Below are 14885 nucleotides of genomic sequence, written 5' to 3' on the forward strand. Positions count from 1 at the left end.
GAGGGATCTTATTTGTGTGTTGTTTCTTTTTCCTTTTTACTTTTTTTTGGGGGGAAGGAAAGTATCTGAAATAAGAAAGACCCACACATTTCCAGAATATTCTGCTGAAATCCATGCTGATTTGTATATTAAAAATACAAATGTTACACTGAGAAATCATAAAAAAGCAGGTTTTCATTAAAAGTTTTCATTTTCTTTCCTTTTGTCCTTCCAAAAGAAAATGTTGGGATTATCTCAAACCAGTCCTTCACCCGCCCTACTAAGTACTTAACCTGAATTGCCCTGAAGTCAGTCTTTTCCCGAATCCTCAGTGGATTTTAGCTCAAGTTCCGTGTTGGGGAATGCATAAAAAGAAGCTGCCCCTAAGCCACCGAGTGGTGCTGCTGCGTCGTGCAGAGAGAGATATCGAGGAGCCTGACAAAGCTGTCCACAAATAGCTCTGCCGGTGGCCCACCGACTAGGGAACAAAAAATGTTTCCGAGCGGGGTTAAATGTTTAGATTAGCTTAGTTCTGCATGCCCTGGGGTAACCACAGGGCTACAGGTTGTTCTTCTTTAACCCTGAACATATCGTCAAACCTTAACTAGGGATTGGAAAAGCTGTTCACTGATTTCAGGTATGAGAGGGTTTTGATTAATACTAAAATCCAAACAAAGATTGGTTTTGATCCTATGGGAAAGCAGAAAGACAGCATCTAAGGAAAAAAAAAATAGTAGAGAGAGTCTTTTCAGCACAACATAAAAAGCATTTTATATTTTATATTTTTTCCAAATTCTTCATCATATAATAATTTAAAATTCATTGATTTATTTCCTCTAAAATAAATCAGATGTGCTTTTTATCTTCTAAGATAAAAACCAGGGCATTTGGTATGAAGATGATGGTGGGAGCCTAAAAAACTAAGCTGAAACATCAGGTAGGCTGTACTGTGTCTTTGAATGGATGTATTCGACATCAAACCTACACATTCCACCCACCAGTTGCTCTGGAGGTTTAATTTTGAAAACCATGATGAGAAGACCCTTGGTCTCCTGGCTTCTCTGCCCAACTCCAGCTGCATTCAAAATTTCACATATGAGAATTCTTGGATGTCTGCGAATATGGGGTAGGTGAACTAATTCTGAAAAGAAGTCGACCAATGTTCCAAGCAAACATTTTCCATCAACCTGCTGCATCAGACTAAATTACCAGATGCTGCAGAAGCGCTATGGCTGTGCTCCAGATTCTTGGCAGAATAACAGGGATGCCTCTGCAGGATAATAGGTTTCTCTCCTAAGCCTACCAAAACCCAGGTTTATTAAACAGTGATATAGCTCAGATATAGATGCCTGTGTTGCTAAAATCTGAATTCAGAATATGAACTTTAGGATACCCTGTGGGAATTTTTATCCGTGGTTTTATTAGGCAGAGGATCAAACAGCAAGACACTGTTCCTCCATCACTGTCTTTCATAGTGTCTTTCGTAGCCTGCTGACACTCAGATCAGTACCTTGTAATGGAATTGATTCCTTACATGAAGGCACATCACTCAATAGCCTGACCCACAGAAGCAGGGTAAGAAGAAGCTGCAAAAAAACTCCAAAAAACTTTCTGACTCATAAAAATCCAGTTTTATTTTACTAGTTGTACAGTGTGGCTTAAATCCTGAAATGTGATATTAAAAACTTTCCAGAATTCTTCTTGAAGGAAGATCAGGCCAATATTAAGTAGATTGAAACCTGAGGTTTCTGGGATCCTGACATATTATGCTGATGGTTCAGAAAATATCTTTTTTGAAATTTAAATGTTTTACATTTAGCTATTTTTTTCCTTTTATCTAAAAAGAAGAAAATAAAAATTAGCATTATTTCACTTCAAATATGGGTGGTAGTTAGTCACACTGATGTTAAAATATTAGATTTTAGTTCATTTTGAATTTCATGTCATCTGTAATAGCAGTTAAAACGTCATATTTTTGTAGTTTGATGAAATGAAGAGGCTTTTTATATTTTTTTATATATATCCAAATTATTATTGAATTTTAAGTCTGTTTGGACATTGTGAAAGGGTTCACATTTTCAATAATGTTAATTTTCTGATTGCTGTAGGAGCAAACTTGCCTTTTGTTAACATTTTTCGACATCTGAGTCCTTGCTAATGTACTGAAGAAAGTTTTGGTACAACCTTTTACTATACAGGCTTTTAGGCTTGATCCAACAACCTAATTTTCACTAATAAGTTAAGCTATTGGAAAATCAATTAGATTTACACTGAGCATTATGCCCTGAATTACAACTAAATGTCAAAATTCGTCTAATGAGTGTCGGGATAACATACACAAGTATATTTGTGGGTGTATGCATATACATACATATAAGCATACAACATACAGCCACCATCTGGCTTTAAATTCCTGCATGCTGCCACTGGCCTTCTCTCTGACACCATATGTTTATGTATTCTGCTCCAGAATATGCATATTTACATGATAGATAACTGTGCCAATGGCTATGTTTGATCACATGTATGAGAGGGCGATGGTGTTTATTTGGACTATTTCTGTGCTTAACCTTTAACATGTCTACATATACAGGGATGAGGCCTGAGCTTGTGTTTGAGCTGGGGTCGTAGGAAGTCCAGACATATGGTAGTCCTTCTCATTTTTCAGATCATCACCCTGAGACTGTATTTTTCTGTGTTTTGGGTTTTTTTTTTTGTTCACCTGAGTGCCTTTCTGACTCTAGAGAGACCTCAGCAAATTTTCTCTGGTGTCAGTGATACAATGGGCAAAATTTTAGGGCACCCTGCCGCATGGGCTTTCACACAAGTTTTCTCATTGCTTTACTCTTAGGACATAAACAGCAAGAAGCTGGTGCATTAGACTTCACTGATGAAGCAGAGAAAGCCCATCAAGATGACTAGACAAAATACATTACTTTCCCAGAAATGAAGAATACTTAAAATATGCTTTTCATCTGCATTTTGACTGGAAACCCATTTTTCAGGATTTTAATTCAAGGATTCTATTCATGACTTACATTGACACCTGTGCTCCTCACATGTAGAATCAAAATCATAGAATCATAGATTCATTTAGGTTGGAAAAGACCCTTGGGATCATCGAGTCCAACCATCAACTCCACTCTACAAAGTTCTCCCTTACACCACATCCCCCAACACCACATCTAAACGAGTCTTAAACACATTCAGGGATGGTGACTCCACCACCTCCCTGGGCAGCCTATTCCAGTGACTAACCACTCTTTCTGTGAAGATTTTTTTCCTAATGTCCAGCCTAAACCTACCCTGCTGCAGTTTGAACCTATTCCCTCTTGTTCTATCACTAATTACATGTGAGAAGAGACCAGTACCAAAAACTCTAAAATGTCCTTTCAAGTGTATTTAAATGTGAGCCCAAACTACAGAGAGATGGACCCAACAGCAACTACTAAACAGTGTCTTAGAACACTGTTTTAAAAATCAATGATTGCTTACATTAGCCAATAAACTCCAGAGGAAGCTAACGTTATCCTTCACAAAAGAAGGGTTACCCAGTATACTGGCAGACAGCGTTACTCACTATTTGACCAGAATGAACAGGTAAGTGTTACTCTTTGGCAAGTAAAGCGAATCTTCCATTAGTGCTTTAACTGTCATCATTAATTAGATGTTATCTGCTTAGAGACCCTAGAGAAAACCCATCAGAATGCTGAATTGTCATTTCCAAAGACTAAACAGAGAAACCTAACATAGAATATATTACTCGTTTCTAATTTCTGCATGAAGAAGTGAAAGAGAAGAAAAAAAAATAATCAAAGGACTTGCCAATGGCTACCCATGGAGTTAGTGGCAGAGACACAGATATTTCATACCCCTTATTTGCACATTTGTCAGACTTTCTTCCTTGGTTTTCATGTGCTGAATCCCAGAAAACATAACTACTTCCTCACTATCCTCCAACAGAAGAGAAATTTGATGCAAGCAATTGTTGCTTCTGATTTAAAGTGAACAGGACTGGCAAAGCTAAAGCCAAGAAACAGCCTGGGTACGATGAGCCTCGGAGCTCAGTGCAGCCTTTTAGATCCTCTCCTAAGTGCCAAATGTGTGCTGGCTGCTTGCGGTATCAGCTGGCATGGCAACTGCTTTATCTCCCATAGATTTGTTTATCTGAGCACAACTTGTGTTTAACCCTTTTTTTGCAGCATTTTTCCCTTATTAGTGGCAGGAGGGTGAATGAAATGCTTCCAAAACTATTCTGTCCTGAAATGGCTTGCCCACATTTTTCCCTTATCGCTGTTGTTCCCATCTCAATATTATGGGCTGGAGGACTGGTTCACATAGGTCATCCTCTAAAAAGGTTGGATTTCAATAGCATTAAGATCAATGTGCAAAGCTCTCACTGGTTTTACTGCGTGTTGATTCTGTTCAGAGACTGGGGCAGAGAAAGGTTATGGAAAACATTTCCTACAGTCACTTGTTACCTCGCTGTCCAGCTATGTGGATAATGAGCTGGTTTAGGCAGGAATCCATTTTTTTTCCTGTTTTATATAGCACTGATTAGAAGCCTAACATTTAATGTATAAATATGAAATAAATCAGTGAGCTCTCACGCCCGACTCGGCAGCATCCACCACACTGTGCCTTTTCGCTCCCTTCCCCATCGCTGCATGCTGCTCTCAGGCACCAGCAATCTGTTCAGCCGGCTGGCAAAGCCACAGTCAGGAACAGCAGCCTACTTAGCAGTTTTTTCTGGAGCTTTCTAAGCTCCCTACACAGCTACCCCTTGCACACCCTGCCCACTTGCTTCTAGGTTGATGGTTGGACTAGATGATCTGAAAGGTCCCTTCCAACCTGGGCAACTCTATGATTCTATAATGCCCTCTGCCTTTTCCTGTACCTTGGCACACCCGATCCCACATGCACACTATCCAACCATCCTGGTTCTTTCACTCCTTTTTTTTGCGGGGGAAGTGATCCAGAATCAGCTACTAGGTCTTTAAAATCTCAGAAGAATCTGTGGAACGTGGAAGCTAGGCAAAGTTACAGAGTACGTGGCCTTACGGGTTCCCACACCTTTCCTATACTAAGTGCTTCCCTCCACTCTTTCCAGAGATTTTGGTCTCTCCAGCTTCATGCACTATAGAAAATACTTTAAACTACAGATTGAAAGTCATTAGTCACTTTGTATTTACTGTGCTATCGACATTTGCCCAAAGGGATTTGTGAACATAGTGCTTATAGAAAGACAGTACAAAATTTCGAGGTATTGTTCATTGTATTCAGAAAACCAGAAAACTGAGGCAGAGGAAAATTAAGAGTAAGTTTAGGAAGCCCTGGTTTACACATGGATGTTTGGATAAGAACTGGTACCTAAGGGCATCCGAGGAACTGCTCTGGTGGGGCAAATACATCCCATCAAATTTACCCACCTGAAGATAAGTTCATCTGTTTTTTAAGTCTTCTCTCATAAAGGGCAGAGAGACTGGCACTTCCAGAGGGTGATTTTTTTATACATCTACCATAAGATGAGATGAACTAACTGCTGCAAATTCTATGTTACCCAGTAGTTTGTGCAAAACATTGCGGTAAAAGCAATGATGGAACTGATATACAAGTCCTTTCTTCCTATATCCCATACTAATTTCAGGGCACATGGTTTCATGACATAGACCAGAAGACCCAGTGGATCATGCCTGGAGATCACAGGAAAATACCAATGACGACCCACATGAAGAACATAAAGGCTGTAGTATATAGGGCTGGCTGAAGCAGGACTGATGTACAGATATGATCAATAACATGTAAGGGAGATTATGACTTTCTTCTTCTCTTCCTTTTTTTTTTTATCAAAAGCTATGAAACTAGCAGTGGACTGAGGTCACCATAGCAACTGCGAGCCATCATCTAAACATTATGTGTATCCTTCCTATGAGACTGTCTGTCACAGGAGCATCCATCAGAGTACAGGATCAATGCAAATACTATTGCAGGGTCTCCTAGCTCCAAAGAGGGCACGGGTTATATTTCAGAGAAAAAAGAAACGTTGTTCAATGGAGATTATCAGTTATGAAATAGGTCCCAGAGAAGAAAGCATAACAAATCACTTGCTTAAAGGCAAGAATGAATGTGTGACCACTACAACTAAAATCTTGCAATCAACTGGAACTCCTTTCTCAGTTATTTGAGACAAAAGAAGAAAAAAGAATAGAGCAAAGACTGCTAGTAAAGGTTGAAATATCTGCCCATGTTGCATCTACAGTGGTACTTCAATATATTACCTTTTGCTGTCTAAGTGTTCTCCAAACTACTCGGCATGTTCCACCCTTGTGTGCTTCCCAAAGGAACATGATTTTATTTTCCAATCACAAATTAGCTTTCAGGTCCTATTGTCAAAGGTCTTGAGCTGCATTATAGCTTTCCCCTGGCCATTGCAGGATGTCAATTTGCAAAGGACCAAGGACTTGATCTTTAGCTGAAATGCTCTCGGTCATATTGTATATATCAGTATTAGAGGCACAGAATCTTATTGGTAGAATCTTTGGTAGGAAAGGCCATAAAATGTCCTTTTCCTGTAAAAAGCATCTATGAGGCCTTAACTACTTGATTGGAAATGTAGATACAGTTACTATTCTTTGATGGCAATATTTTCCTCCCATTTCCCTCTGCATTGAAGATAGACTTTGTGATCCTGTGACCGAGGAGGCATGCTTAATTATAGTTTGTCCCCCTCACTTTGGAAAAGCTTAAGTAATCCCATGGATTTACTGCCTGTGGAAAGCCTAGGGATGAAAACCAACAGGAAAGGACTTGTTAATCTACAAAGCACTATTATCTTGGTTATTGGTAAGACTTATTATTTTTAACATTGACCCTTGATAGGTACCTTGTACCCCTTCTTTACATCACAATTCTTTCTGAGACTTGCGGAATGCTAAGCAACAGTATCACACATGCAATGTGCAGACAGATTTGAAAGCTGTCCAAAACTTTTAGCTGGTATATATATTTAAAAAAACCCAGATACCCTTACATTGAACTTGCTTCTGAATGCTACGTAGGATCTTATATAAAGTGAAGGATGAAACTAAGGTATGCACTGAGTCCTGCTTGCTTCAAAGACTAATTAAGATCTGATGGATTATTATTATTCCCATGATGGAAATGCTATGGGAAGGGTCATGTCTGTTTTTCAGAGTCTACTTTTTGATTCTGGTGTTTGTCTTCCTTTGGTTTTCCTGCAGGATGTTGAAAAACCCACCAGGGGTGAGATATAATTGAATAGAAATCTAGACTTTTGCATTGATCATTTGCCTTGCCTATTTGACAGGCAAATGCAATTTCCAATTTCAGACTGATGAAATGCTGATCTTAATTTCCAAGAAATAGACTTTAGTAGCCAGGAAATCCTGCACCTTCTACTTCAGTAGAAAATAAGCACACAATCTTCCAGACACATTTTGTTGTTTAGAAGGCCCCTGATCTTTAACAGTCGTCTGTTCTTTTTGCTATATCAAAACATAACAATACATAAACCAAACAAATAGAAACTGTAACTTGCAAATATCCTCAACAGCTTTCGCCTTGCGAAGACAATGACTCTTATTTTCTTTTCATCCAGTTTGGGAGTTATATACCATTTTCACATAGTCAGCACTTAAAGGCTTTACCAGGGCTGTTTCCCCAGAAATGATGCAAAAGGGCTTTCCACATATGAACATGTAGTATCACTTCTCATTGACTCTTATCTTGTCATCTTATTCTGTTTGATTAGGGATAATATGTAAACTCAGACAGGAGAAAAAACCCACAAATGGCTTCCCAAACCCAACTAACCATGCATTCATAATTCCCATTGTCCACCCATGATATCTCTAGTGCAGAATATATCAGGCTTGGTGTTCTTATGACAAAATATTTGAGTGTCTCCCTGTGTTTTTAATGGGATCAGTAGCAGGCTATTTTCAATTTCTTGTTTTCAGGGACAATAAACCTTGTTGGCTGAACACTGAAGTCATAAATTCCAGAGCAGCAGCAAGCCAAACACTTTGATTCAAAAATGTGAACATGAGGGATGTAATTCCCTCTTAAACTCTATAATACCTGGATACATTCTTTATTCTACTGTATTTTAATTAGGACCCCTTAATCCTGGTATCAACATAGGATGAATTTTATGTCTTTGGTAAAAATTATGTGCATTTTCTCTGTCTTACATGGTAAACCATGCTTTGCAGTAATGTTCTTTTGGGTGTAGCAGGTAGTGTCCTAGACTGAGCACTAGATAAACATTCTGAATTGCTGGAAGATTCAGCAAGAGCTAATCATATTTGTTATTTGGATTTGTGAATGAAAGCTTTTTCCTCAATGTGGAGCATATGGCAATGCTCAGAAAATGCCTATTATCAACTGTATTGTTTTTACTGCAAATCAAAGATCCAAAAATATGCTCGTTTCTGATCTGGCTATTGGGTTTCTTTCAATGGTCCATTTGAATAATGTGGCTTCATATGTTCCAGAGTATTTCAGCTGTGCAGGGCAAAGGAAAAAAAAACCAAAACCCACAGACTTGGCTTCTGTAGATTTCCACTGCCAGACTGTATCACCTCTGTCTGGAAAAAAAGGGAAAAAGAACAAAACAGAAAATTTTCCAGATCGAAGTGCAGATCACTGTGCTGGGGCCATCTCTAGGTCTCGCTATGACATACTGAAATGCAACATCACAGCTTGAAACACTTTTTTTTTTTTTCTTCCTTTGCAAAGGTACCTTAGAATGCTTTAAGCATTCTCCACTCTTGAGTGGTTGTCTTTGGAGTTGGTACAGGGAATGCACTGGAGAAAGCATAACGTACAACAGTGACAGCATGGAAGTTATAGCTCCTGGTGAAAATAAAACTGTGAATTGATGGATATAAACCAAAGGAATGAATGTTGAAGAAAAAGAAAATAAATTAATATTTAGGAGCCCTCTAGTGGGAAACCCACTGTAAATCCTTAACCTGCTAGATTAGAAAAGACTCAGGAGCTAACACATTTTTTTTTCATGTGGAGAGACTTTGAGAATTATCTTTTTGTTCACAGTCTGCATCTGAAAGGAAATGAAAAATTCTGGTGATTTTGGAGGAGCAGAGGGGTGATGGCAGTTCAAATGTTACTCCTCAGTTCAATTGCAGTAAAGGTTAGAGCAGAGTATAGTTTCAAATTAAAAACAGCAACAGCTGGTATTTTTAGCTACATCCATAGATACCTTTTCAACAAAGTATCTCTTCAGATGAAAGTTTAGTTGGTTAATTTTTATTTTGTAGTCTCTGGTTTGTTTTTGGTTTTTTTTTATCATTTTACTGCATCTGTAAATTAGACATCCAAGCCAAATTCCTTTCTGAAATTCAGAAAACAAACAGCCCCCTCCAGAGACTTCATTCATCTCAAGATAAGCACTTGAGATATGTCAGAGGAAACATCTTCTACAAGTACCCATTGCTTTCCATTTACTGAACCAGAAATAAATGTGGTCAGTTCAGACTTAGACATGTAACTTTTAGATATCCAAAGCCAAGTGAGGTAATTCCTACCCCTCTTCAAGATTAACACTTCCCCATCATATGGTTTGCCTGTTGTTATACAAGCAGTTGTACCTACAGGTGCTCAGTGCTTCATAGGACAAACTTTTTAAAAGTATAATTTAAAGTTATTGCTGCTATTTGTAAAAATGTCTTATAGTCATATAAAAATTTTACTGTATTAAGAATGAACATGCTGTTGATAAATAGTAGGGCCAGTGCCTAGCCTAGTTACATATTCTGGAATCATAACAGCAGCCAGAGGATCCTATAACAATCTAGAAAATGAGATTAGTCGTGTCTTAGAAACATTTTAGTTATCTAATAACCCTTTCTTTGAGGAACCATCATAACATGTGACTTTTTTCATTAAGCCTTCATTGAAACAAATACACTTGCCTAATTAAAATTAGCAGGAATGATATTGAAAATTCATGTTGATTCACCCAGAAGAGTGATTATGGATGTAGATATTTCCACCTTGGGGTCACCAGTGCAAATCCAACTGGATCTGTAGAGATTTCAAACTACTCCAGATTAAATGTTTATTTGTCTATCTAATGAATTATGAATCTTGGTTTCATTCCTACTGAACAGATGTCCAAAAACCCCTCAAACCCAGCTCTACAAGAGGTAACAGCTGTCACTTTTGTTAGTGATCCTGTAAGGAGATAAAAAAAGCAGGACATATGTTTACACTGGACTGACTACTCCTCCCCTAGGGCCATACTATCACCCCGCTATAGGTCAAATGTGAAGTACAATATGTGAACAGGTCTGGAAATCCTAGGCAAATAATTTAAAAATATTATTTCAGTCCTTTATTTTACATAGCTCTAGTTATAGTAGAGCTTTTTAATTTTTTTATATATATATTATTTTTTTTCTAAAACATATTTTTCTTCTTCTTTTTTTTTTTTTTTTAAAGAAAACTGTCCTCTTAATAGATTCCAGGTTAGTTAAGTGCTGGTATAGATTGGTATAGATTGTGTTGAGCTAACCTTGTCTTTGAGGAGGGAGATGGGCTAGATGATTTCTCAAGAGTCCTTCTAGCCTTAATTACTTCAGAAATTATAACACCATGGAAAAGAAATTTCATCGGTAAAAGTGAAAAGGCACCGTATTTGTGTGGGATTTAAATAGAAGCATCAGAGAAATCCCTCAAAATAAAGAACAGTTAAAATGTCCATGGCAAAGGTGTGTGGGCAGGTTGGCAGATTTCCTGGGCTGTAGATGTACGTGGCACCACTCTCCAGAGTATCAAACTAGTGATATCCCTGAACATTGCATTGAAAACAGGCAGGGAGAGAGAGGAAAGTGGTACTTTATGTTACTATGTATTAGCACACTGTAGCTGGATGGTATGTAGGTGAAACAGATTACAAGCCACTAACAAGGAGGGGTCCTAATGGAAATTCAGACAGGCACTGTATGAGCAGCAGGCTTCCTGCAGTTATATCAGAAGATAACAATGTATCAGCCATCTGCTGATGCACAATAAATAACAAAAAAAATATTTTGCCTGCAGGCTGCAAACATCACTTATAACTAGATAGTGAAAACTTTTGATTGAGTATGTACCCTGCCCAAAAGATGACCAGAACTGGTTTGACAATCAGGCTGATTGACAAGTAGTCAAAAAAAATTAGTTACAAAGTCATGGAGAATTGAAAAAAAACCAACCAACCCCACAACAAAACAACATGCTACTCCCCCCCCCCCCGCAACTCCCCCCCCCCAAAAAAAAAAGGAAATAAACAAACCACACCAAAAAACAACACCAAAACTGAGAGAGGAAATAATAATTCCTTACCCATGCTAGATACATACCCTATTGGATGCTGACGAGTTGTTTTTTCTCTTATCACTAAATGTGGATGGCTCAGTAAGTATCGTTGTACTCACTGAGTCAATACCAAACCAATATTACAGCAGTAAAGATTATGTTTAATTATACTGGCTATAATTAAAGCACATAGAATTACAGTAGTAATTATGTTTTCATACCTGACAATTTAAAGAGGGACTTATCTTTCCCCGTTCAAAAAATTAGGTGCCTAGTTTAAGTGAATTGCCCTTAGTACTTGCTGGATAAAGAGAATTATCTCTGAGGTATGATTCACCTCATGTCGCAGACTAACATAAATTGCCTCCTGTGGGTCTCTTTCTCTCCACTGTCTGCAGATGGAGTCTGGAGGACTAGTATAGAGAAAATGCTCGACTTTCTTATGGATAAGTTTAGATGAGGTAATGATCACCCTTAAATTCCTTCCATTTCACAAACGCTTCAGTGTCTGGATGAGTTCAAATGGATGTATTCAAAGGTGAAGATTTCAGCGTTCCTGGAGCTGTGTATGAAACACTTACTGTCTCCTACAAATTATGCTCTGTATGCGGCAATGCAGAGAAAGTGGATTTTGGACTCAAGATTGTAAATGAATAATTAATTAGTAAAATAATCTTTGGGAAAAAGGATCCCAGGGGAAAATTATGAGCTTGTTCCTCAATGGACAGTGCTAATTAAGTGATCTGTAGTGGCCTTGATCGGTGCTACGAGAAGGTGGACAAAACTGGGTTAATTATCAGGAAAGGCTTGCTGTTAGTTAACATTGAGAGAGGACTTAGCCTCTTGCAGTCATTCAGCTGGGAAGATGATTTCATGGAATCATGGAAAAAAAACCCCAAAGGAATTTCAAGAGAACATTTAATCAATCCATGTATCTGCTGTGAAAAAGTTATTAGTTATTTCCTGCTGCCCACAAACTCTTCTTTTTACCTGGCAAATTTTCATGCATTTCAAAAGTTAAAAAAAGTTGAGAAACGACAAAGGTTTTTTGGTATCATGTAAACAGTAGCCTGCACAGAGACCTTTCCCATTAAAAAGCACTACATAATATTAGTAACTAGGTCAAAATAGTTAGTATTAACACTCCTAAGGTAAGTTCTGCTTTAAATAGAAACTTGATTGAGAGCAGTGGCTGGATTATATACAGAGTAAAGTTGGGGTCAAATAGAGTTTCGTTACCAAGCACAGTGAATGCATGGGACTTTAGATCCAAACCTAAAGTGGTAGCAGAAAGAGAGAAAAGAGAAAATGCACCAACCTAACTGAGTATCTGCAGTACTTTTTTCAAGACAGGGGACAACTGTGTTAGGCAGCAGCGCATGCTGGAAGCAGAAACAGCCCAGATTTCTGATCTTTCATTTGCTTGCTTGGTTGCTAGTACCAGGTGCAAGGGGCAGAAGGATGGTGAAGTCTCATTTCTACAGACCACAAAAAGGCATGATGGAGCTTCTGCATCTCTCCAGGAATCTTTAATTCCCATTGACTCTTCCCTGGACTCCCAACATGGGAGCTCTTCACATTGGTCACCTCATGCCTATGTTCTCCTTAGGCATAAGTAGAACCCAGCTCTTACTTTTAGTTATTTTCTAAAATATGTTTGAATTGTGATGATTACTTATCCAAGACCCAAACAGTTTTAAGTCTCATTGATTTCAGTGGAGAATCAAGGGCAGAAAATCCCCTTTAGCAATTAGAGTTGGTGGTATTTTCATGTTGCATAGGGTTTTTTTCACACATACACTTCCACTCCTGCACATACACTTGTATCTACATGCAAACATCCTGGTTTTCTACAGTGTTTTTTTAAACTGAAGCCCAACTCCACACCTCCATAGAGTTACTGATTTCCCTTTACACTGGGTATCTAAGCGGGGTTTTACACTCTTGCTGGCCATGCAGCTTTACCAGACAGAGACAAAGAACAAAGGAAAAATACTTTACCATCTTCAGAGATGATAAATCTGAACAGTGCAGGACACTTGACAAAGACGATTTCGCCCACACTTGCAGGTTTCCAGCATGTAATATTGTCCCACATTCCTGGGCAGCCTATAGAAGAGAAGGAGCGATAAAATACATTAGTGATGGGAATTCATTCCTTTCTTCACACTGTTATTGCGCTTTATAGTTGGTTCTTTCTTCAATACATGAAAATGTTCTTGTTTAAAATTAATAGTATCATTTTCTAATAAGCTTTCCCTGGAATTAAGTAATATTCACTCATAGGAATATCATAAAATACGTAGTTGTATGGCACAATAATATCCAGACTCTACCCCGACAGATGACATTTCTTAGTCCCAGTTAAATCACTCCAATACACACCAGAAACAAATTTTCCCTTAAGCATGAGATCTACCACCTTGTAGCTATCTTTTAGTATCATTTAGATATCTTTCAGTATTGCTGAGCTAAATTTTAGGCATCTTTGCTTTAAATTCTATCAATTTTGGTTGGCGGTAATCCTTGTCAAAGTTTGGGTACTGGCACATTTTGGAATTTGACCTCAGGAGATGACTGGAAACTGAAAAACAGATTCCATTTCATCCTACAGCTGGTTTTGCGGATATGTGAGGGAAGCTCACCACTTTCATGTTGTTCAGTTTCTTAAAAAAAATATTGGGAGTAGAAATGTCTATCCTTAGTAAAGAACTGTTCTAATATTATTCACTATCTTTGCTCTAGAGAATATAGACTCACTATTTCAAAATGATGATTTTGACCTCTAGTTATCTCTTGCATAAGATAAAGACAGAATTAGGCCTTTAACAACCGTTCAGAGATTAGGCTTCAGGCAACAAGCTTTGAATTAAAGATCTGAGTGGTAAAGAACCAACCTCCTGTTACAAGCATGCAGAAAGAAGAGGTGATGGGATTGTGGATGGGAGGTGTCTTCTCTTAGGGTATCAAAAAAATTCAGGTCCCATGTGCTATTGTAAATCCGATAAAAGAGCCCAGCTCCCGTTTCTTTCTGATCACTGTGTCAGAGATATAGCAAACTATGATTGACTTTCAAGAAGCAGCTACCTATGCATGAGTCCTCCTGGAATTCTGTAAACCACCATCTTACTAGCTCATAAACCTAGGTGACCTATCCAATGTACAGAAAAACTCAGAGTAATGTCTCAAATTTCTTACTAATGTCTAAAAATATTACTTAGTGAAGGAATCTCAAATAGGGATCGTCTTCTACCTCAGCAGGAAAAGAATGAAAAACTAAATCTAAATATCTGCACTACTTATTTGCATTAGATTTTGAGATCAAACGCATAATCTTATCAGTTGTTGAAAGCTGCAAGTTCCACAATTTTCTAAGTGATTTTCCATTGAAAATCTCCCTCTTTGACTATGTACCAGGAAAAATAAGATCTTCACTAAAAGCGGATAATACTTCAAAGTGTCATACTTTCAGGCTGGCACAAGTACAATATAATGAGCTTTGGGTAACCAACTTGTAAAAACAGCGTGGGTTCTATCAGCTTTGGTGATAGCAGCAGATTTCC

The 14885-nt window shown here is 38.1% G+C and overlaps 1 protein-coding gene across 11 annotated transcripts in view; it reads right to left on the reverse strand.

Annotated features, from left to right (window-relative positions):
- The window catches only part of ADCYAP1R1 (ADCYAP receptor type I), a 147221-nt gene that overhangs the window by 45946 nt on the left and 86390 nt on the right, over positions 1–14885 (reverse strand). For all 11 annotated transcript variants that reach the window (XM_063324312.1, XM_063324311.1, XM_063324310.1 and 8 more), the window contains exon 4: positions 13324–13431. In XM_063324312.1, the coding sequence (XP_063180382.1) occupies positions 13324–13431 (108 nt within the window). The remainder of the gene's footprint in view (positions 1–13323; positions 13432–14885) is intronic.

The sequence above is a fragment of the Chroicocephalus ridibundus genome, chromosome 2 (genome assembly GCF_963924245.1).
Source record: "Chroicocephalus ridibundus chromosome 2, bChrRid1.1, whole genome shotgun sequence".
NCBI classification, from domain to species: domain Eukaryota; kingdom Metazoa; phylum Chordata; class Aves; order Charadriiformes; family Laridae; genus Chroicocephalus; species Chroicocephalus ridibundus.